The sequence below is a fragment of the Ornithorhynchus anatinus genome, chromosome 11 (assembly GCF_004115215.2).
Source record: "Ornithorhynchus anatinus isolate Pmale09 chromosome 11, mOrnAna1.pri.v4, whole genome shotgun sequence".
Taxonomy (NCBI): Eukaryota; Metazoa; Chordata; class Mammalia; order Monotremata; family Ornithorhynchidae; genus Ornithorhynchus; species Ornithorhynchus anatinus.
The window spans coordinates 54,800,934-54,822,131 of NC_041738.1; the positions used below are offsets into that span (position 1 = coordinate 54,800,934).

Here is a 21,198-nt window from a genome sequence, read left to right on the forward strand (position 1 = left end):
CCACGTGAGGCAGATGAGGTAACAGGCACAGAGAAGTGAAGTGACTTGCCCACAGTCACACAGCTGACAAGTGGCAGAGCCGGGATTCGAACCCATGACATCTGACTCCCGCACCCGTGCTCTTTCCACTGAGCCACGCTGCTTGTAACCGCCCCAGCGCTTAGGGCAATGCCTGGCTCACAGTCAGCGCTTAGCAATCATCATTAATACTATGTGCCAGGCACCGTGCTAAGCGCTCGAGTGGATAGTGGCAAATCGGGTTGGACGCAGTCCCTGTCCCTCGTGGGATTCACAGTCTCGGTCCCCATTTTACTGATGAGGTAACAGGCACAGAGAAGTGAAGTGACTTACCCAAGTTCACACAGCAGACAAGTGGCGGAGCTGGGACTAGAACCCAGGACCTTCTGACTCCCAGGCCCTTGCTCTATCCCCTGCGGCATGCTGCTTCTCAAACCTCAGCTCCATGCCTGTGGGAGGTGGGGGAGCAGAAAGACCACCCCCCCCGCCACCGACACCCCACCCGGGGAGATGCTTGGGAGGGGTCTCTATCCCCTCCCCCAGTTCCACCCCTGTAGGGGCTGAGGGAGCCAAGAGCCTCACCCCTCTCCCCAGTCTTCAGCGGAGATGCTTGGAACACTTTGGGAGGTGTTTATCTCATCCCTGCGAGGAAGGAGAAAGGCCTCAACCTTCAGGGGAGATACTTACAGCAGAGGAGCCACCTACCCCTCTTCCAACCTAGCCCACGGTGGGGCCGCCCTCGGACGGCCTCTCCTTCTTGTTTGGGGAGGGGGTCCTGAGGGGCTGCCCCAGGGATGGAACTAGGACTTTGGCCCCTGGCCCTGTTTATCGCCCTGCATCGCCCCCCCGCCGTACTCCACACTGATAGACTCACTTCTCTGGCCCAGACAACCCTTCCCCAACCGTTGTGCCCAAGGGGCAGCTGTTGACCAGAGGCAGGGGTGGGCACGAGGGCTCACAGATAAAACTGTGAGGGTGAGGTAGGGGAAGAGAGACAGAGGTAGATCGGAGGCCATCCAGCCGAGGGACTGCCGCTCTCCCTCCGTTTCTGCTTCTCAGCTCAGGGAAGTGTGGGGTGGGCAGTACCCTGTCCTTGTAGGGAAGGGAGAGAGATGGAAGAGGAGAGGGGAGAGGAGAGAGGGGAGGAGAGGGGAGAAGAGAGGAGCCAGCGTGTGTGTGTGTGTGTGTGTGTGTGTGTGTGTGTGTGTGTGTGTGTGTGTGTGTGTGTGTGTGTGTAAGGGGTGGGTGTCTGTCTACAAACCCCACACCTTGGCTCTGTTTGTTCCTTTAATGAGAGCAGAATTGTTCATAGAAAACAGACGCCCAAAGCCCACGCACACAGAAACCGGGGTTGTGAAAAACAGCCCTCTTGCCCTGCCCCAACCAGACGTTGTAAAAACAGGACTGGGGGAAGAGCGACGCTGTCCTGGGGTGCGGGGCAACGGCTCCCTGTAAACCGGGGAAGGGGGCTGGGCCCCAACACTGACGGGGGCGGGGAGTTGGGCTAAACTCGAGGAGCCGGCCAACTCCGCCCCCCACCCCCATCGGCTTCCCCAATCAGGGGGGTGGGGGGGCATGGCCATGAGTGAAGGCCCCCCCGCCCCCCCGGGGAGACAGGCACTGCGTTGGGGGGATGGGGGAGACTCCCCAGAGGGGAGACCCATCCCCCACGAGATGGCACTGCAAGAAACTGGGAAAGAGGAGGGGGAGGCTAACAGGAGAGCCACAGCCCCCTGCCCTTCGTCGGCTCAGGGCCGCCTCCACCCCCGCCAATTCCATTTCCCACCAAGAGCCCCAGCTGTCCTGAAAGCTCTGCAGATTGCCCCCCTCCCAATCTGGACCCAAACCAGGACCCCCTCAACTCCATTAAGGAAACAGGGAGAGAGGAGTCCTCGGGTGCCCGCATTCTTTTTTCTCCCCTACTTAGCGAGAGTCCGGCTCAGGACGGCAACAGCAGCAGCAGCAGCAGCAAAAGTCCTCCTGCTGGCCCCCCCTTCAAAAAGGCGGGGGGGGGGGCGGGGCGCGGAGCAGGACCTCTCTGCCTCCCCCCGGGATGGGGGGAGGGGGCTTATGTCCGGGAGCTAAGGTCCAGACCCCCAACACTGGGGGGCGGAGTCCAGGGGAGGGGCAGAGAGCAGTGCCCCTCAGGGAGACCCCCATCTCCTGCCACCACAGCGGGGGACAGGGACGGGCCGATCCAGCCCAGTCCCGGCTCTGAGCCACCGCATCCTGGCAGGGCGAGAGAAGGGGGCCGAGCTTCGGCTAAAACACGTAGATCTTGTCCCGCTGCACTGTGTCCAGGTCATCGTCCAGGGTCAGCAGCACCTGTGGGGCGGGCAGGTGGGCGTCAGAGGGGCCGCCCCTCCCCGGCCGCCAGCTGAGACCCTCCCCCCGCCGGCCCGGACCTCCCCGAGCCGCAGACGCACCAGAAAGGAGCCGAACATGGCGATGGAGGAGAGGAAGTGCCAGATGTCGTGGTCATCGAAGAAGTCGAGCAGGATGCAGTCGCGATTGTGTTCTCGGGACTCAGCTGGGGTTTTCTGAATGGGCCGGGGAGGGGAGGAGGTGGTGATGGAGTGGACCGCTGCTCTGGCCCGGCCAGGCCCCGTCAGACCCCCACCCTCTGCGGACAGCGGCGTCCTCCTCCCTTCCAGCTCCTCCTCCCCCTACTCCCACCCCTCCCAGGGGCGATGGCTCACCTGCCAGGTGCTGAGGCCCTGGAAGAAGAAATAGAGAGCAAAGCCCCACACGACGGACGTGGTCACGATGCACAGCACTGGGATCAGTTTGATGCGCTCCCCGCTACGGAGCTGAGGGGGGAGCGGCCAAAGGGGCGGGGAGCGGGGCAGAGAGTTACGGTGGGGGTGGGGGTCGTCACCGGGACTCAGCCGGATCTCCCCCTCCGGCCTCCACCCCTTAACACCTTCTGCACCTCTACCGCCCCCACTGCAGGCCTCCCCCCGGGGTCGGTGTGTGCATTGACAGGGCAGACAAGAGATTCAACAGATTTCCTCAGCTCTCACCTGCCAAGTCAGCCTCCCTGCCCTGCCCTCCTCCCCTCATGGGCTGCCCCGATGGCTTCAGGGACACGGGGGCACGGGACCATCCTGCTTCTCTCCCCCTCCCCCAAATGCTCTGTATTTTCCACCCCTCTTCTCCGCTGTGTTGGTATCAGAGTTGTAGCTATCAGAGAGTGCCAAGCCCTACTGGGTCTCAATGCCCATCCCTGGCACTGCCTCTCTCTGGGGCCCAGGTCTGTTCTGGAAGGAAGGGGTGGGCAGCCCGGGTGCCCCTACCCCCGGGAGTCAGAAGACCAAGAACCAAGAGGGCAGTCTGGCCCTGCCCATGGGGAGGGGTGGGTCATGCAGGCCCCTGGTGGCCCCCCGCTTCCCAGCCGGACGACACGCCCACCTTCATGATGATGTAGAAGGCGAAGTAGAGGAGGAGGTTACAGATGCCAATGACCAGCAGGTAGGAGGCAAAGTCATTGGGGCGAATGATCAGTCCATAAGCGGCCCTGGGTGGGCATGGAAGGGAAGAAGAAAGAGTTTGGGTGCCCTCACCATGGCCCTGGGCTCTTAGCAAGGCCGGTGGGACCCCCACCCGCAGAACGGCCTCCCAGAAACTCCCCAGGGACCGTCCTGAGCCCCAGGGTTACTGCCCTAGCAAAACTCCCAGTCCCAGCCCTGAGCCTCAGGGTGACCCCACAAAGCTCCCCTAGTCCTGAGCCCGGGGACAACCCTTAGTCCCACAAAGCTCCCCCCAGTCCCGGCCCTGAGCCCTGGGATGACCCCCACCCTCCAAAAGCCCCTCAGTCCTGGCTCTGAGCTCCCAGGCAACCCTGCCCCACTCACAGGGACCAGTTGATGATGTTGCCCATGACCAGAAGCACCATGCGGTCCTGGGGAGAGACAGAGACTGTGAGTAGAGCTGAGGGAGGATGGAGGGAGACCGAGGGAGAAGGGGGCTCCACTCCCATCTGTCCGACCCACCCAGGGAGCGCCCCCCCAGGGGAGCACTCACCACATACAGGGGTCCGCTGCACTGGCGGAAGCAGTCTGTGTACAACACGTAGAGGATGCGGCGGAAGATGCCCGAGTCTACGGGGCAACGGCAGCCCTCAGTCCTTGGCCCTGCCAAGAACCCCCGACCTCGCCTCATCCTTGCTCTCCACCAGGCCCCGCCCAGACCCCCAGCCTCACCCTCCCCGACCCCCACCCGGACTTCCAGGCTTGCTCGCCCACAGGCCCCTGGCCTCACCCGATCCCCAGCCCTGCCCAGACCCTCAATCTCACTCTCCCCACCCCCACGGCCCCGCCCAGACCCCCAGCCTCACTCTCTCCCCCCAGAACCTCGGACCTCACTCTCCCCTAGCCCTGGCCCGGCCCAGGCCCTCATCCTCACTCTCCCCTCTGGCCCCAATGAGCCCCCGGCCCCACCAAACGCCAGGGCCCACTGAGCCCCCGGCCCCATGGAGCCTGGAGCTTTGCTCTCCCGCGGCCTCTCCCGCCTCTGGATCTTGTGTCCGTCAGTCTGTGTCCTCCTCCCACCGGCCCGGCCCCTCACCGAGCTTCCAGCGGCCCATGTAGTAGAGCTGCGTGCTGAGTAGGAGTGTAGCCGTGATATGGATGACGGAGAAGACGATCCAGAATGCCGTGTTGCCTTTGCCGAACACCTGGGGCGGCAGAAAGGAGCAGGGGCCTGAGCTATGGGTGCGGAGGGGTCCCCGTGCCCGGCCCCCGGCAAAACTGATTAGACTGTAAGCCCGTCAAACGGCAGGGACTGTCTCTATCTGTTGCCGACTTGTTCATTCCAAGCACTTAGTACAGTGCTCTGCACATAGTAAGCGCTCAATAAATACTATTGAATGAAAACAGCTGGCGGTGCCGGAGAGACCTTCGGACCGGCAGTTAAGTTTTCCGTCCTATCCCCGACCCACCGCCCCGTCCGCCGCTGCCCACCACGTGCCAGGCCCGGCTCTCCGAACCCGGCGGACCTCGGGCGGGAGGGAGGGGAAGGGAGGGGAAGGGAGGGGCAGGGCTCACCACGCCGAGCACGGAGAAGAAGATGACAATGGCCAGGCAGGCGTAGGCGCTGTAAGCGCTGGCATTAATGTCAGGGTGCCGCTTCTGGTACAGCTTCAGCATGCAGAGGCCCGCGATCATGTACATGAACGAGGTGTCTGTGGGGGCACGGCCCGTCAGAGGGGCGGCCCGCCCCACCCCCACCCCGGTCTCCCCCTGGCAGCGGCCCCCAGTCCGCGCACACCGACTGACCGAACTGGAAGTTGGTATAGTTGGGGCAGACGTGGTAGCAGGCGCTGAGCAGCCCCTCCATCATGAGTGCCGTGCCCATGGCGTAGAACAGCCCGAAATGCTTGGGGATCCCACACTCCTGGGGAGGGGTGGGGGAGGAGAGTCAGGGCGGAGCTGGGCCGGTGCCACCTCTTTGCTCCTCCGGGGGCTCAGGGAAGGGCGTGGCTAGCCCCCCCCAAGCTCAGGGCCCTCCCTGGGGCTGAGTGGGTCACTGGGACTCAGAGGGGTTGCGATGCCCCCGGCCAGACTCATAGAGGGGTGTGGCTGAGGGGTCCCACTGGGTCTCAGAGTGGGTCGGGCCCCCTGGGCTGACCAGAGCTTGCAGGTTGCTCTGCAGCAGGGCGCGGTTGTAGTTGATCTCGCGCTGGAGAATGATGAGCAGGAAGAGGAGGCCCAGCAGGATGTAGCCCAGATTGCTGAGGATGTTGTTGAAGGCGCTGGGGAGGGGGAGAGGAAAGGGGAGGGGGGAGCGGCTCAGTCACGCGGTCCCCTCCCTCCCAACTCCCCGAAGCCCAATGACATTCCCTCGAACCCCCCTCCCGGCACCCCGGGGCACCTACCTTAGGTTCCCCAGAGGGTGGGCACAGAGGAAGTTGTAGTAGCAGATGTCCTGATTCCCAGTCACATTCACCACCTGCAGCGGGCAGACAGTGGGTGGGGGTGGGTGGGGGGTGCGGAGCTGGGCAGGCAGCGGCCACACGGTGAGTGGGCAGTAGGTAGGCAGTGGGGGGGGGGGGGCAGCCCTCTCCTGCTTAAAGTTGGGGGCCCCTCCCCCTCAGGGTGACCACCCGGCCTCATCCAAGCTAAGGGCGGGGAGTGGCGGAGGCGGCTCCTACCGTCTGGTATGTGATCACCAGCTGCACCACAGGGAGCGCGTAGAAGACGGCGATGGTGGCGATGTTCCTGAGGAGACCGGGCTGGTGAGGGCGGGGGGCTAGGGGTTGGGGAGGGTGAGCCCTGCTAGCCCCCACCCTGTCCCAGCTCGGATCGCTCACCAGAAGTAGATCTGGTATTTCTTGCGTAGAACTCGCTTGTCTTTCCGGGCCAGGTCTGCCACGTACAGGTATTGCTGCCGGGGGAAGGGGAAAGGGAGAGGGGAAGATGAATGGGGGTAGAGGATGGGGGAAAGTGAGGGGGAAGGTGAGCAGGGGAAGGTGAGTGGGGGAGGGGGAAGGTGAGTGGGGGAGGGGGAAGGTGAGTGGGGGAGGGGGAAGGTGAGCGGGGGAGGCGGAAGGTGAGCGGGAAGTGGGGGGAGGAGGTGAGCAAGGGGAAGAGAAAGTGAGGGGGGCATTCACTCAGGCCCCGTCCGAAGATTTGCTGTCCCCCAGAGCCAAGGTTACCCCTCTGTCCCCTGCAAGGACCCCACTGACAGCCCCCTGGGGCCCCCAAGCCCACCAGCTTCCACCTCCCCAAGGGGTCGGGGGTCAGACCTTGGTGCGGATGACGTTCTTGTCGGACTCGATGTCGGTCAGCGTGTCGTAGTCATCCTCCTCCACGGAGCTGAGCGACTCCAGCCGCGGGCGGGTGCCCAGAGGCTCCAGGGACCGGTCTGCGGGGGTGGGGCACGGACAGGGGGAAGGGCTCAGCATGGCAGCATTGGCACGGCCCTCCCTGGAACCGGACGTCTCACCGATTCACCGGGTCCAGGGGGTGCCCGGGGTGAGGGGGCCGGGACGCCAGTCCCCCCGAGCCCTCCCACCCTTGACTCGGGCTGTGGTGAGCCCAGAACTGGGCCTCCGGGAGGATCTGTTTTGGGGAGCAGCATGCTGATCTGAGGGGGGATCGGGGAGGATGGGGGGATGATCAACTTCAGGTGTTCTGAGAGTGCGGCGCTGTGATCCCCAAAGAGTCAACACCCTGGGCCTGGGCTCAGAGTCCTTGGGGGTTCCCTCCCCGCCCCACCCACACAGCAGCAATCTTCCCAATCCGATCCCCAGAGCTAGTGCGATGGGGGAGGTGCCCGGAGCACCGGGCCCGGGGGAGGGCGGCCAAGCCCAAGACCATCTCCTTCTGTTGGCTGGGGTATGAGGACGGTGCGGGACAATCCAGCACTGCCACTGGCAGCAGGAGTCCCGACCCCCCCCAGGGAAATCTGGGACCCACCCACCAGCCCCCTCTCCCCAGAGAGGGGTCAGCACTCTCAGAAGACACAGGATCGGCAATTGGAATTACTGGGGAGGGATGGGGCGGGGGTGGGGGAAACAGGCTCAGTCTCCTCAGCGACCCCCTCACGGACCAGAGGACTGGAAGCATGGTTCCCCCGCCACCCCCCAACACCGCCGCCCACCTGCACCCCCTCCCCCAGCTGAGCCGATTGAAGAGCGAGGCCCTCCCCCCCCCCACCCCGGTCTACCCATGCCAATGCACAGCTGCCGCATCGGGGTCAAGGGGAAGCGCCGTTTGAATTGCTCGGAGCCTTTAAAGGAAAGGGAGAGTTACGGGGGCCGGGGGTTACGGGTTCCTCATGATCCCACCTTCAGGGAGAAGCAGCTCAGGGTTGGCAAGGAGAAGCAGCCCAGGAGAGACGGGGAGAGAAGCGGCTCAGGGCAGGGGGAGGAAGGGGCTCAGCTGTGACAGCGGTGACGTCCCAGGAGCTGCTGGGACTTGGGGTCTCAGCAGCTCATGGGGACCAGAATATAGGCCCCGGCCCCTTCCCCTCACCAGACTCGGCTGCCAAGTCCCCACCACCTTCCCAGCACCAGACTCAGCTGCCAAGCCTCCACCACCCTCTCCGCACCAGACTCAGTCACCCCAGCGGCCAAGCCCCAACCCCCGGCCAAGCGCAGGGCCAAGCCAGGCTCGATCTTGTCGACGCCAACCCAGTCCGGCCCCACGTACCCGCATAGGTGTAGGGGACGTCGGCGGTGCCCGAGCTGTCCAGCAGCCCTTCCGTGGAGCTGGAGCAGTTCTCTGCCAGGAGGGCGAGGCTGGTCAGGGGGGCGGGGGAGAGGGCACCGGCCATAGCCAGAGACAGTGCCCACCCCCACTTCCTGTCCGCCTCTGCCCCGTTGTGAGACAGGCCGGGTTCACGATCACTCAATCAGCTCACCTGCTCCTACGTCACCTCACTGATCTACTCCAGCCCAGCCCTCACACTCCGCTCCTCTAGCGCCAGTTTATTCACTGTGCCACGATCTCGTCTCTCTCGCCACCAATCCCATTCCCACTTCCTCCCGTAGCCTGGCACACCCTCCCACTCCACATACAACAGGCCACCTTCAGGGCATTCTTAAGGTCACATCTACCCCCAGAGGCATTCCCTAATTAAACCCTCTTTTCCCCCACCGTCTCCCTCTCCCTATCCACTTGGACCTGAGATATCTGGGCATTTGATAGTCACCCCACAGCACTTGTGTACTTATCCTTAAATTATATATTACACACTACTTGTTTTATCACATTAATGTCTGTCTCCTGCTCTGTGCTGTAAGCTTATGAGCAGGGAAGGTGTCTACTAATTCTATTGTACTGTATGCTCATTCATTCATTCAATAGTATTTATTGAGCTCTTACTAAGTGCAGAGCACTGTACTAAGCGCTTGGAATGTACAAATGCTTAGTACGGTGTTCAGCCCACAGTAAGGGCTCAGTGAATACCACGGATTGATTGATTCACAAGGATCCAGGAGACAAGGAGGCAAGCGGCCAGAGGGCCAGGGAGCCAGAGGGTCAGAGAGCCAGAGGGCCAGCACTTACCGAAGGAGCCGTAGCTGTAACCCTCATATGGGGAGCAGCCAGGGAAGCAGTCAGGCATGACCCGGTGGTGACCTGCAGTTGAAACCGAGGTCACTGAGTCACCCAGATGGACCGGGCACAGAAGCCCGGGCACAGGAAACTCCATCTCGTCAAAGGGCCCCTGCCTCTCCCTCCTCCCTCCCTGGGCAGAGAACCCACCCAATCCCTCCCAGTCCTCCCACCGCCCACCCACCGGCCCACCCCCGCCCCCAGGTTCTCGGGGCCTGGAGCTTACCAAGGAGAGAGTCTGGGAGACAGCCATCACCCACAAGGAGGAAGAGGAGGAGGAGGAGGACAGGCGAGGGGGAGGCAGAGACAGACGGACAGTGAGAGAGAGAAAGAGAGTGGGACCCAGGTCCTCAGTGGATGGACAGGAAGGCAGGCAGGTGGGTGGGAGGGAAGAGGGAGAGGAGGAGAAGGGAGAGGAGGAGGAGGAGGAGTCCCATCCCCAAGGTCCAGGCCCACACTGCCCCCCCCGGCCCCTGCCCCACCCCCTGCCCATCGTCCCAGGGCCCCCTCAGCTACCACTCTCTGAGCAGTGTCCATCCAAGGTCAGCTGCAGCCCCCTCTTCCTCTGCCTGTCAGAGGGGGGTGAGAGGAGATGGGGAGGCTTCAGTGGGTGGGGCCGACCATCCCCAGTTCTCTGTCGGGACCCTCCTCCCATCCCCTTCCCCTGGGTCACGGGAGACATTGACAGAGGGGGTAGGGGTAAGGAAGGGTTTCGTGGCCCCTAATCCCAGCCCGCCCCAGCCCCCCCAGTTCTAACCCAACCCCCCGCCCAGCCCCAGCAGGCCAGCCCCACCCCAGCTCACCTCCAGTTCTCCCAGCAGGCCAGCAGCACGGTAAGCAGGTAGAAGGAGAGAAAGATGCCCAAGCAGAGGAGGACACCCCGGACATATGCTTCCGCTGGACGGGGAAGGGAAACGCCAGAAGGTCAGCCCCAACCCCCAGTCTTCACCCCCCCCCAACCCCAACTCCTCAGCTTCCGAGGGGCGGGAAGGTCGGGGACGTGGCTACCCTGGGCCACCCTCCATCTTGGCACCGAGCCCGGAGTCCCTGGCCACTCACACGTGACCGCCGGCGACACCACCACGGACAGGGTTTTCTGGCGGTGCCCTTGATCGACCGGTTTGTCTGCAAGCAGAGGGCACGAGTCAGTCGCGGGCGGGCGGGGCGGCCACGGGTAGAGCCCGTCCCACCGGAGTCCCTGACCGGCTTCCGGGGTGGGGGGGGAGGCGGAGAGTGGTCTTTGGGGCCCACCGGCTCCCAGGTCCCCACGTGAGGGCCCGGCCCATCCCTGCCCCATTGTACCTTCTCCCAGCGGGTAGTAGTGGAGGGCACCACCGCAGGCCTGGTCCTCCGTCTTCACCACCACCACCACGTAAAAACTGTTGCTTCTGGAGAAGTCCTTCCGCTGCCGGCACATACATGCACACACGCCACGCACATGCGTGCCACACACACACAGAGCCCTCAGCCATCGGTGGCATGAGCCGGCCGGTCCCCAGCCTCAGCCCTGGGGTCCCAGGGTCCCCCAGAGAACCATCAGAGCACCGGTTCACCCTCCTACCTGGACGGTGATGGCGGCTTTCTTGGTCATGGTCTGGTACATGCCGATGAAGGCCACGTTGTTATCCAGATCGTAGACGGGGCACTGGGGGTGGCGAGAGGAGGGGAGGGGGCTCGGGTTCGACTCCGCCCTCCCCTGCAGACAGGCAGGCCTCCCCCCGGCCCCTCCCCGGGCTCCCACTCACCAGGACATCTTGGACAGAGATGACGGAGCAGGGAAAGGCTGTTTGGGAGGTCACTTTCACGATCACCGAATCCACGTCCGGGGGGAACTCGTACTTGAAGAACTGGTGGGGGGCGGGAGGAGCAGGCAAGAAGAGTCCTTCCTTACCCTGCCCTAGCACCATCACCCCTGAACTTAGCACCCCACGAGTTCTATGCCCTCATCAAGCCCCTCACTCATTCCCTGACCCAGCCCCAACCCAGGGAGTTAACTGGGCTCTGCTCAAAGGAAACTGACCCTATGTGACCTCAGGTAAGTCACTTCACTTCCTCTGTGCTTCAGTTACCTCATCTGTAAAATGAGGGTAATAATAATTATGGTATTTGTTAAGTGCTTTCTATGCGCCGAGCACTGTTCTAAGCGTTGGGGTAGATACACGGTGATGAGGTTGTCTCACGGGGGGCTCACAGTTTTACAGATGAGGTAACCAAGGTATAGAGAATTTAAGCAGCTTGCCCGAGGTCATACAGCAGACAAGTAGCGGAGGCGGGATTGGAACCCACATCCTCTGACTCCCAAACCCGTGCTCTTTCCATTAAGCCACGCTGTGAGCCCCATGTGGGACACGGACTGTCGAATCTGATTAGCTTGTGTCTACCCCAGTGCTTAGTACAGTGCCTGAAATATAGTAAGTCCTTAACAAATCCCACAATTATTATTATTATTATTGTTAACCCCTTTGTGTCACAGTGAGGGTGAGTGTAAAAGAGAGCGAGAGACTTGGGTATGTGCGTGTGTGCACGCCTGTGTATGTGTGTGGTTGTGTGAGCACACACACATACCTGGGGCTGAGCCGCTGTGGTGTTGAAGTTGAACAGCTCCCCAGTCCTGTGGGGGCAGAGAGCAGGTGTTGGGGGGTCACTCCCAGGAGGTCCCTCAACCCCTGCTCCCCTGCCCCCAGCCGGTGCCGGACCACCAGCCCACCTAAGCACAAAGTTCTTCACGCGGCTGATGCGCAGCTGGTAGGCCGTGTTGCTGGGGGCCAGGGTGGACACGTCCACGAAGAAGTTCTGGAGCTCGACCTCCCGCTTGGTAGGCGGCTGGCACAGCGTGCGCCCCACATCCTGGTACAAGTACTTCCGCTGGAAGCTGGGGGAAGTGGATGGGGCAACGAGTCGAGGGAGATGGGTCAATCGGCCCTCGGTGCCCACTCCCTCTAACCCGGGCAGAGCTGGGCACCTCAGCCTCCTCCTCCAACCTTCTCCACAGCCCCAGCCAGGCCGAGCTCTGCACCCATGGGGCTCGGCCCAGTGACCCTGGCCCCTTCCACCTGCTTCCCCTGGGGAGATGGGGTCTGACTGGGGGCGAGAAACTGCCTGGGCAGGTCTCCCCCAACTCTGGGGAGAGGTGTGTGTTGAGGGGGACGGGGTGTCGGCGGGTGGCGGGTTCAGTCTCCCTTCCCCAGAGATACTCACAGCCCGCGTAGGATCAGCGGCACCTGGAAAGACACCACGGCCTCCTTCTGCCGCACCACAAACAGCACGGGGGCCTCCGGACGCTTGGACAGGACGTTCACGGACACCCGCACGCCCTCCGTCTGCAGGGACAGGCGTTGCCCTCAGCCTAACTGCCCCTGCCCGCCCCCCAGCTGAGGGGCTTCCCGCCATCCCCATGGGATGACAAAGGAAGCAGCCTGGCCTAGTGGAAAGAGGCCAAGCCTGGGAGTCGGAGGACCTGGGTCCTAATCCCGGCTCTGCCACTTACCTGCTGTGTGACCTTGGGCAAGTCACTTCAGTTTGCTGTGTTTCAGTTCCCTCATCTGCAAAATGGGGATTCAGTATCTGTTCTCCCTCCTCTTAGACTGAGCGCCCCATGAGGGACCTGTTTACCTTGTATCTACCCCAGCGCTGGGCACACATACGAAGCACAAATACTAGTTATCATCCCCGTCCCTGCTCCCAGGCAGGGTCTCTCCCCCCCTGAAGGCTGGGCTCCAGAGCTGCCCCCACCCCTCTCTTCTGGGCATGGCCGGGCCAGGCCAGCCCTGGAGGGAGGTGGGTTTAAGGGGATGGGCGGGCCGCCTCCTAGCCCTCCTTTCCCTGATCCCTGAGAGGCATGGAGAAGTGGTGAGAGCAAAGGTCACTAATTCCCACACTCCGATTCCCAAGAGACCTCCACAGGTCACTTGGTTCAGCCCTCTGCCTCCAGGCCAGGGAACGGCTAAACCACTGAGCAGACAAGGGCCCATTTTTTAATTTAAATAACCCTAGGGATGGAGATTTTACCCGCCCTGCCACCCAAGCCTCCCTCGGTCCACCATCCTGGGGTTTGATCACCATCATACACTCAGGAAGTTCCGCCTTCTATTGAAACCAGGTCTCCCCTGTTCTAAATCCGAACCCTTTCCTCCTTTCCTCCAGCCCCTGGCTCTCGGAAGCAGAGTGGCCTAGTGGAAAGAGCACGGGCCCGGGAGTCAGAGGACCTGGCTTCTAATCCCAGCTCTGCCAGTCTGTTGTGTGACTTTGGGCAAGTAACTTCACTGGGCCTCAATTTCTTCATCTGTAAAATGTGGATTAAGACTCTGAGCCCTATGTGGGACGGGGACTGTATCCGACCTAATTACCTTCTATCTATCCTACTGTTTAGTACAGTGCCTGGCACTAGTGTTTAGTACAGTGCCTGGCACACAGTAAGAGCTTAACAAATCCCAGAGTTTTAATTATTATTATTATTATTAGTGCAGCTTTTTACCTGGGGCCCAGTACAGCGTGAGTCCACCCAACCCTGGGCCGAGACATGCCACGGATGTGGGTTCCGTAAGGGTCGAGACTCCCTTTTGGAGGTGGGAGATGGCAGGGTGGTTTCTGCGGGCTGTTGGGATTTAGAGCCCCCAGCAGATGTACATGAACTTAGGTCTGTATGTGAGCCCCTGTGGGATCCTGCATCTTGCTGCCAAGTTTGTGGGGTCCAGGCCCCACCTCACCCCGTCAACCACCGACTGCTGGGCCACTGGAGCCTGGTTCCCTCCTTGAGGACCCCCGGGTTCAGGGACAGGGATCACTGGCTGGGTGACCATGGTCAAACCAGCCAACCCCTCGGGAAAACGGTTTCCCCATCTGCCCAATGGGGAGAATGGTCCCAAGCTCCGCCCACTGCTGAAAATACAGATAGGATAGGGTGGCCAGGGGGTCACAGAGGGATGAGAGGTTTGCTAGAATAGCAAGACCCTGGACGGCATCCCACAGGGGAGACATCATCCTATCCATGAGAACACCCTACCGGGGGACAGTACCTTATGCGGGGAGGGCATCTCTTCAGGGACTATACCCTACGCGAGGGCAGCATCCCACCGGGGACGACATACTAGCCAGGGGCAGCACTCTAACTGGGAATTGTATCCCACTGGGGACTGCACCTAGCCGGGGGCAGCACCCCACCGGGGCGGCATTCTTCCCAGGGCTGGCACTCTATCTAAAGACGGCATTCTACCCGAGAACAGCATTCTACCCGGGACGGCATCCTACCCGAGGGCAGGACCCTACCCGTGGAACGCATCCCACCAGGGACAACACCCTACCCGGGGTTGACAGTCATCCTACACAGAGGCAACACCCTACAAGTGAACAGCCTCGGGTGGGGGACTGCACCCTACCTGGGGATGGCATCCCACCGGGGACGGCATGCAACTTGGGGACCACACCCTAGCAGGGGATGGAATCCACTGGGAATGGCACTCTACTGGGGGGGTGGCACCCGCCGTGGGTCCCAAAGGGATCAGGATTCCAGCGACTCCCCGGCAGGACGGGGGAAACCCGAGGGACCGGGCCGTGAGGCTGCGGCAGGTGGTCAGACCGCATCTGGGGGCAAGAATTTCCGCCCCCGTCGTGGAGCCCCAACCCCGCCGACCCGGCTCCCCGGGACCCCTCCCTCCCCTCTGGGCCCACGGGACCCATCCCAATCCTGTCTGGATCAGGACCGGGGGCAGGGCTGAGGTTCTGACCCAGTTGAGCTGGATTCCTCCCTCCCTGGTTTTCCATTATCTGTGGCTCGGCTCATCACCCTGTGTGCCGGTTCTGCTGGCCCGGTGGGAGCCCGGGTGACCCCTTCTCCTCACCGGGGTGCCCACCTGGGGTGAGCGGAGTCTTTCCGGGGCGCTCCGGGCCGCCTCCGCCACTCCCGTCCCCAGCAGCGGGGCCAGGAGACAGTCTGAGTCGCCAGTGACCTTTCAACTCCAGAGCTGCCACATCTACCTGGGGCAATGGCCGGCCCGGTGCAGCCACCGGGGCTGGGCTACTCCCAAGCCCCGGACAAGGAGACCCACCCATGGCGGAGATTGAAGGGTAGTGGGAGAGACGGGGCGGCGGGAGGGGCAGACCAAAGGCCTCATCCTCCTTCCTGGCCCCCCCACCCTGTCAGTTGGGGAAGCAGAAAGCAGTGGTTAGGGAGGGGGAAGGGGAGATGCAAAGGAGCAACTTCAAGAACTTCCCATTTGGGAAATCTGGGGCAGAGTGGGGGTGGCAGGCTGGAGGATGGAGGGAGGGTCAATTGGGGAGGGTCAATTGGGGGGACTGGGGGCCAGATCGTCGGGGGGGGGGGGGGAAGAGACCCCTGGGTCCCGTCTCTCTCTCTCTCCCCTCCCCATCCTCCGACTCACCCTGTTTCGGGTGACGGTGTGGTTGAAGGAGTAGATGTTGACCAGCTCGCTGTTGACGGAGTCCGTGTAGGCCACCTCAAACTTGCCCTCCTTCTGGGACACGTTCTTGGCCTCCCAGAAGGCCTCGGCCGAGGCGGGGGGCAGCAGGGGCAACAGGGGCAGCAGCAGGCAGGGCCAGGCCGGGCCCAACATGGCCCCGGCTGGGGGTGGGGGGCCGGGCCAGGGCCGGGACCAGGGGTAGGGACAGGGGCAGGAACAGGACTAGGGGCGGCGGGCACGGCTCCTCCCGGGGCGCTGGGACTCCGGCCGCAGCTGCCAGCATCTCCCCGGGCCCAGACCTTTAACCCCGGCGGAGATTAGGGAAGACCCACCCCCCCGGGGACCGGATCCCCCTCCCCCGGACAGGACCGGACGGGACAGGGGACAGGACCGGCCCACCCCAGGCCTCCTCCCCCACCCGCAGGGCAGCGAGGGGGAGGAGGGGGAGGAAGAGGAGGAGGAAGAAGAAGAAGAAGAAGAGGAGGAGGAGGAGGAGGAGGAGGAGGAGGAGGAGGAGGTGGTGGTCCGGATCCCTGGGAACTTGGCCCCTTTAAGCCCGTGCGGAGGCGGCGGTCGGCGGCCCTCGCAACTCCTCCAAGTGGGCGGCGCGGGGCGGCGCGGGGCGGCGCGGTAAACAGCGGGGGCGGGGGGCGGGGAGCAAAGGGGGGAGGGGGCGGGGAGCGGACCCGCTGACGTCTGCGGGAAACTGACACGGATTTAAAGGGACAGGCCCCCCACCGCCCTCTTAAAGGGGCCGCCACCGCCCCACAGCCAGGAAGGGCGAGGCGCCGCGCTCCGCCCCCGAGGCAGGAGGAAGAGGAAGCGGGAGGAGGAGGAGGAGGAGGAGGAGGCGGCATTTCACCCCGATCGTCTCCGAGCGCTCTTGCTTCTGATGCTGAACTGCCCTTTCTGTAGCCACCCCTCCCCCCCGGTCTATATTTGAGGAGGGGAAATGGAGGCCCCGGGCCTTGGGGGACGGGGGAGGGATGGGGGGCCATAGTGTGTGTGTGAGGGAGGGGAGATGCGGGGGAGATGGAGGAAGGTGGGGAGGAGGGGGAGATGGAGGAAGGTAGGGAGGAGAGGAGGGGGGAGATGGAAGAAGGAAGGGGGGAGATGGGCAGGGCAGTGAGTTATGCACTCTACGTTCCTGGCTCCAACGTAAACTTGTCCCTTCAACCCACTCCTTTCCCCCCACTACCCTTTCCTTTTCCCCATTCCCCCCTTTCCCCCCATTCCCTCTTCCTTCACCCACCCCCAACCCTTATTCCTCCCCTTCCTGAAGGGTGCCCTGAATCGAAGAGTTCACCGAAGCTCTAATTTAGCCACCAGCCATGTCTCCAATGGTACCCGGCTGGCCCAAACTCGGGCTTCTCCTCCCCCGCACGAACCCACAGAGTTCAGGCCATCCACAGGCCCCATCCACCGCATCCCCGTTCCGGTCAGGCGGGGTTGGATTGTGGCCTGCTGGGTGCCCATCTCGGAGCTGACGCTTTGGAGGTGGGCAGAGGACGTGTCCGTTGGCACCCCTGTCCTCGGGGAGCTTTCAGTTCAGGCAGGGGGCACAGCTGATAAAGCCGGGACCTAAAGGCATGCGGTGCCGAGTCAGGACCGGTCACGGGCCAGCTGAAAACTGGACTCTTTGCTGCAAATTGGACCAACTGGCCTCCTTACCCAGTCCGGCCCTGTCCCCAACTCTGTCCCCTACCCATCCAGGTATACCCTGCATAAAAGCCATGAAGCTAAATACTCATAAGGAGCAGGGTGGGACAAAGAAATCCCTGCTGTTGAGAGAGCTCCCCCCACCCTCCCCAAATTTTCATTCATTTAATTCAATCGAATTTATTGAGTGCTTACTGTGTGCAGAGCACTGTACTAAGCGCTTGGAATGTACAGTTTGGCAACAGAGTCAATCCCTCCCCAACAACGGGCTCACACTCTCTTCTCTTACTTGCCTTCCTTTCCCACCCCCAACACGAGCCTCAGCTGAGCTGCACTCAATCAATCAATGGTATTGACTGATCATTTACTCTGTGCAGAGCAGGGAAGCCAGGCTATGACCTTGTGCTTGAGGAAGAAGAGGGTCCAGGGTTCACAGAGGCCATTTGGCCAGGCCGCCTCCCCTGCCCATTCAGCCAGTGGGAGATAGGGTGGGAGTGTCGGTCACCGCCCGGCCACTTGTTTCCCCCCGCTGGAGGAGCGGGGGAGCTGTCCAGTCACGCCCGAGGGTGACCCTTGGGGACACTGGACACGGGCGCATGTTACTAACTGAATGTGCCTGGCCCGAAGGGTAACACAATGCCGTCCTATGGGACATGTTGTGGAAGTCTGCCGGAACCTAGAGTGTTTCTGAGACGGAGAGGGTGGGCCCTTGACCCCAGAGCCGTGACATCCTCCTCCTAGAGTGAACCTCGAGGGCCGTTTCTGAACCCCAGAAGGGGTCAGCAGTAGCCGGGGTGGCGGGCGGTGGGGACCTTAAAATAAAAACCCGTGATATAAAGACATCCGGTGCTGAGTCAGTACAGGACAGGGTGATGGAGCAGCTGAAAACTGGACTCTCTGTTGCTAATTTGGCCAAATAATAATGATGATGGTATTTGTTAAGCGCTATGTGCCAAGCGCTGTTCTAAGCACTGGGGTAGATTCAATAATAATGATGACAGCATTTAAGCGCTATGTGCAAAGCACTGTTCTAAGTGCTGGATAATCAGATTGTTCCATCTGGGGCTCACGATCCCAATCCCCATTTTACAGATGAGCTAACAGGCAGAGAGAAGTGAAGTGACTGGCCCAGAGTCATACAGTTGATGAGTGGCGGATCCGGGATTAGAACTCACGGCCTCTGACTCTCAAGCCCGGGCTCTTTCCAATAAACCACACTGCTTCTCTCAGTCCAGCTTTGTCCCCAACCTTTCCAGGCAGGTCAAACTCAGGCTTCTCTCCCCAGCCTCCTCCATACCAATTAGTAGCCTGGACCCCCGTTAGTGTGTGTCAGGGGGAGGGAGAGGAAGGGGGATCACCCCAGGTCCCGCCTCCCCCATCCACCCCATCCCAATTGGGAAAGACCAGTTACTGGCTCCAGTTGAAAACTGGCTCCTTCAGAGCTCCTTTTTCAGCTTCTGTCCCACACTCAGTAGTGTTAATTGGGTTTCTCCAGAGTGCAGAGCACTGTACTAAGCGCTTGGGAGAGTACAACTGAAGAGGAGAGCCGGTCCTCGCTCTCAAGGAACTTGCAGTGTAATGGGGGAGACAAGTAGTTCCTAAATAATTGAAAGAGAAGAAAAACAATTGAGCTGCTAAAATCAATCCCTCAATCAATATTGAGTGCTTGCATGGTGTAGGGGATAGAGCACACGTCTGGGAATGAGGTCATGGGTTCTAATCTTGGTTCTGCCAGTTGTCTGCAATGTGTCCTTAGGCAAGTCATTTAACTTTTGTGCCTCAATTACCTCATCTGAAAAATGGGGGTTGAGACTGCGAGCCCCTCATGGAACAGGGATTGTGTCCAACCCAATTTGCTTATATCCACTCCAGTGCATAGTACAGTTTGTGGCACAAAGTAAGCACTTAACAAATACCAGAGTTAATATTACTAGTTGTACTATGTGCAGAGCACTGTACTAAGCACTTGGGAGAGAGCAATACAACAGCGTTGGCAGACGCTTTCCCTGAAAGCAGGAGTTCGGAAGGACACGTGGATAAAGAGCTACACCCAAGTCAACTTGAGTCGAGGTTAGGCCTAAGTGGGCAGGAAAGCTTAATCGGGGAAGGCCTCTTGGAGGAGGTGGAATTCCAGGAATTTGGAAGATGGGGAAAGCTATGGGGGTTTGGAGGCAGAGAGAGTTCCAGGTGAGAGTTAAGAGCATGAGCGAGAGATTTGGAGATGGGTTGAGAATGGCAGGGAGTGAATGTGGGGAGGGGGAGGTGGCCCACCCTGACACTCCCTCCCCACCACCCCAGCCTTGGTCCTACCCCAAACGGAGGAACGGTCCCAGGCGCTGACTCGTTTCCGAAGAGTCCTCTTCTAGACTGTAAGCCTCATTAAGGGCATGGAACGCGTCTACCAACTCTGTGCTGTACTCTCCTGAGCACTTAGTACAGTGCTCTGCACACAGTAAGCGCTCAGTAAATACCATTGATGAAGAAGGCTAGCTTGGGAGAAATGTGGAGCGCAAGATGGGTTGGGTCGCAGTAGGAGAAAGCCACTAGAAAGATGATGGAATATGCCTTCAGCGCAGTTTCCTGCTTGAGGCAGAGAGGAATGGGGAACTGTAGGCGGCTTTTGAGGAATAGGATGATGTGTGCCAAGTGACCTTTTAGGAACGTGATGAGGGCAGCAGGGTGACACGGGGAGGGGAGATGCTGAGAGAGGATGAGATGCCTCGGTGGGAGAAAGCCGAGCCTTAGAGCGGGGCCGGAGAGATGTCGTCATCGTGGGTTTGTGAGAAGGTGTCTGGCTGGTGGTGGCCAGTCAGAGCCGAGCATTTTAAAGGGTTTTAGCCAAGGGGGCCCGAGGTGGGAGCAGAGAGCATTTGGGGAGGCTATGGAAAGATCCCCGTGCGATGAGCACCTTGGAACTGCCCTGGGCTCTGGTGACCCGTGCTGCTGAGAGAACCGGGCGACTGTCCCGTCCAGCCCCGGGGTCGCCGGGCCCAGAAAGCGGCTCCCGAATCCCACCTCGGACACGGGTCTCCCCGGCCCCCGGCTCTTCCCTGCCACTTGGCTTCCGGCCGAGGCGATCGCCCAGGCCCGGGCGCTTTCCAGGGAAAAGGTCGATCGTTACACTGCTGGAAACAAGCAGCCCCTCTGAATAATTGATGGATTCAAATCGGTGTCTTTGCTCTGGCGTCGCCGATACCATCAGGCGCCGCCCTCGGGTTTCAAGAGCTGCCCGGCTTTCCGGCCGGGGCCAGGAGGGAGATCGAGGGAGTGGGAGGCTGGGAGCCAGCCTGGGCCGGAGCCCACATCCTGGCCCTGGGCCGCTGACCCCCGGCTCGACCCGAGCAGCCAGGGTGGCCCCGGGAGGCCGTTCAAACCGAGACTGGCCCTTCCCAGTTCTTGGAGCTAGGCCCACAAGGCTGGCTGGGCTCTGCGGCCCAGAAGAGGAAGCAAGCGTTCCCCACCCCCGACTCGGCCAGCAGTGGCCCAGGGCACCCGGGAAGTGTGCCGAGGTTTGACTGGTCACTCTGGCAGCTGATCAGGGCCAAGCCCAGCCCAGCCCCCTTAGGGGAAGCGGCCGCAGCAGCTCAGGGGCCCCATCTTCGAGTTCTCCCTCTAGGGTCCCACGGGTGGGAAGTCCCCTTGTTCCCTACTAAGCCCCAGAGAGCAGGGCCCAGAGCACTATCTTTGCCTTGGGTTTGGACCCATCGCCACCCGGCTGCCGCCCAAGTCCACTTCTGCCTCTAACGGGTCGGGTCAGCCTGGGCCCCATCCCATCAGCTCTCCACTTCCAACCAGGGGACTGCTGGCTTGGATGGAGAACTCAGAGTGAGAGGGCTCCTTTGGCGTATGCCTTGCCGGACGGACCCATACACAGGACCTTTCCCCTTCTGCTGGTGCGTATGAGGGCAAGTCCCCCGGCCCACAGTGGCTCAGGCTGGGGCAAGGCCCACCGGCGTTATCGCCGTGGCAGCGGGGGGATGGTGAAATCCGGCTCCGGCCTTCAGGAGCCAACGTAAAGGGAAAGAGGCGAGGGAGCCAGGGGCAGG

General features: G+C 61.6%; 1 protein-coding gene across 7 annotated transcripts; it reads right to left on the reverse strand.

Moving 5' to 3' along the window:
* Positions 1-1,292: 1,292 nt before the first annotated feature.
* SIDT2 (SID1 transmembrane family member 2) lies at positions 1,293-16,093 on the reverse strand. Of its 7 annotated transcripts, none has more exons than XM_029074772.2 (28): positions 15,455-16,093; positions 12,276-12,397; positions 11,785-11,949; positions 11,643-11,688; positions 10,823-10,924; positions 10,639-10,722; positions 10,380-10,482; positions 10,137-10,202; positions 9,881-9,974; positions 9,594-9,646; positions 9,304-9,315; positions 9,030-9,101; positions 8,172-8,243; positions 7,687-7,749; positions 6,764-6,882; positions 6,329-6,402; positions 6,170-6,236; positions 5,894-5,967; positions 5,647-5,770; positions 5,295-5,412; positions 5,064-5,200; positions 4,585-4,693; positions 4,042-4,151; positions 3,873-3,919; positions 3,430-3,535; positions 2,718-2,828; positions 2,445-2,558; positions 1,293-2,343 (listed from the first exon to the last, which is right to left on the reverse strand). In XM_029074772.2, exons 1-28 carry the CDS (start codon positions 15,644-15,646, stop codon positions 2,281-2,283), a joined length of 2,619 nt encoding a protein of 872 aa, XP_028930605.1. In that variant the 5' UTR covers positions 15,647-16,093; the 3' UTR covers positions 1,293-2,280. The 7 variants fall into 7 exon arrangements, with proteins under 7 accessions (XP_028930605.1, XP_028930607.1, XP_028930606.1 ...); XM_029074774.2 differs by having other exon boundaries at positions 4,042-4,118; positions 15,455-16,092; XM_029074773.2 differs by lacking the exon at positions 9,304-9,315.
* Between the last annotated feature and the right edge of the window lie 5,105 nt (positions 16,094-21,198).

What these genes read in the sequence shown, in the direction of transcription:
- SIDT2 (XM_029074772.2), bottom strand. Translation starts at nt 15,646, where the DNA reads ATGTTGGGCCCGGCCTGGCCCTGCCTGCTGCTGCCCCTGTTGCCCCTG. An exon ending in GGTGTCGCCGGCGGTCACGT is followed by an intron (nt 9,975 to 10,136) that starts GTGAGTGGCCAG and finishes TTCCCCGTCCAG; the next exon opens with CGGAAGCATATGTCCGGGGT. An exon ending in GCCTGCTGGGAGAACTGGAG is followed by an intron (nt 9,647 to 9,880) that starts GTGAGCTGGGGT and finishes CCCCTCTGACAG; the next exon opens with GCAGAGGAAGAGGGGGCTGC.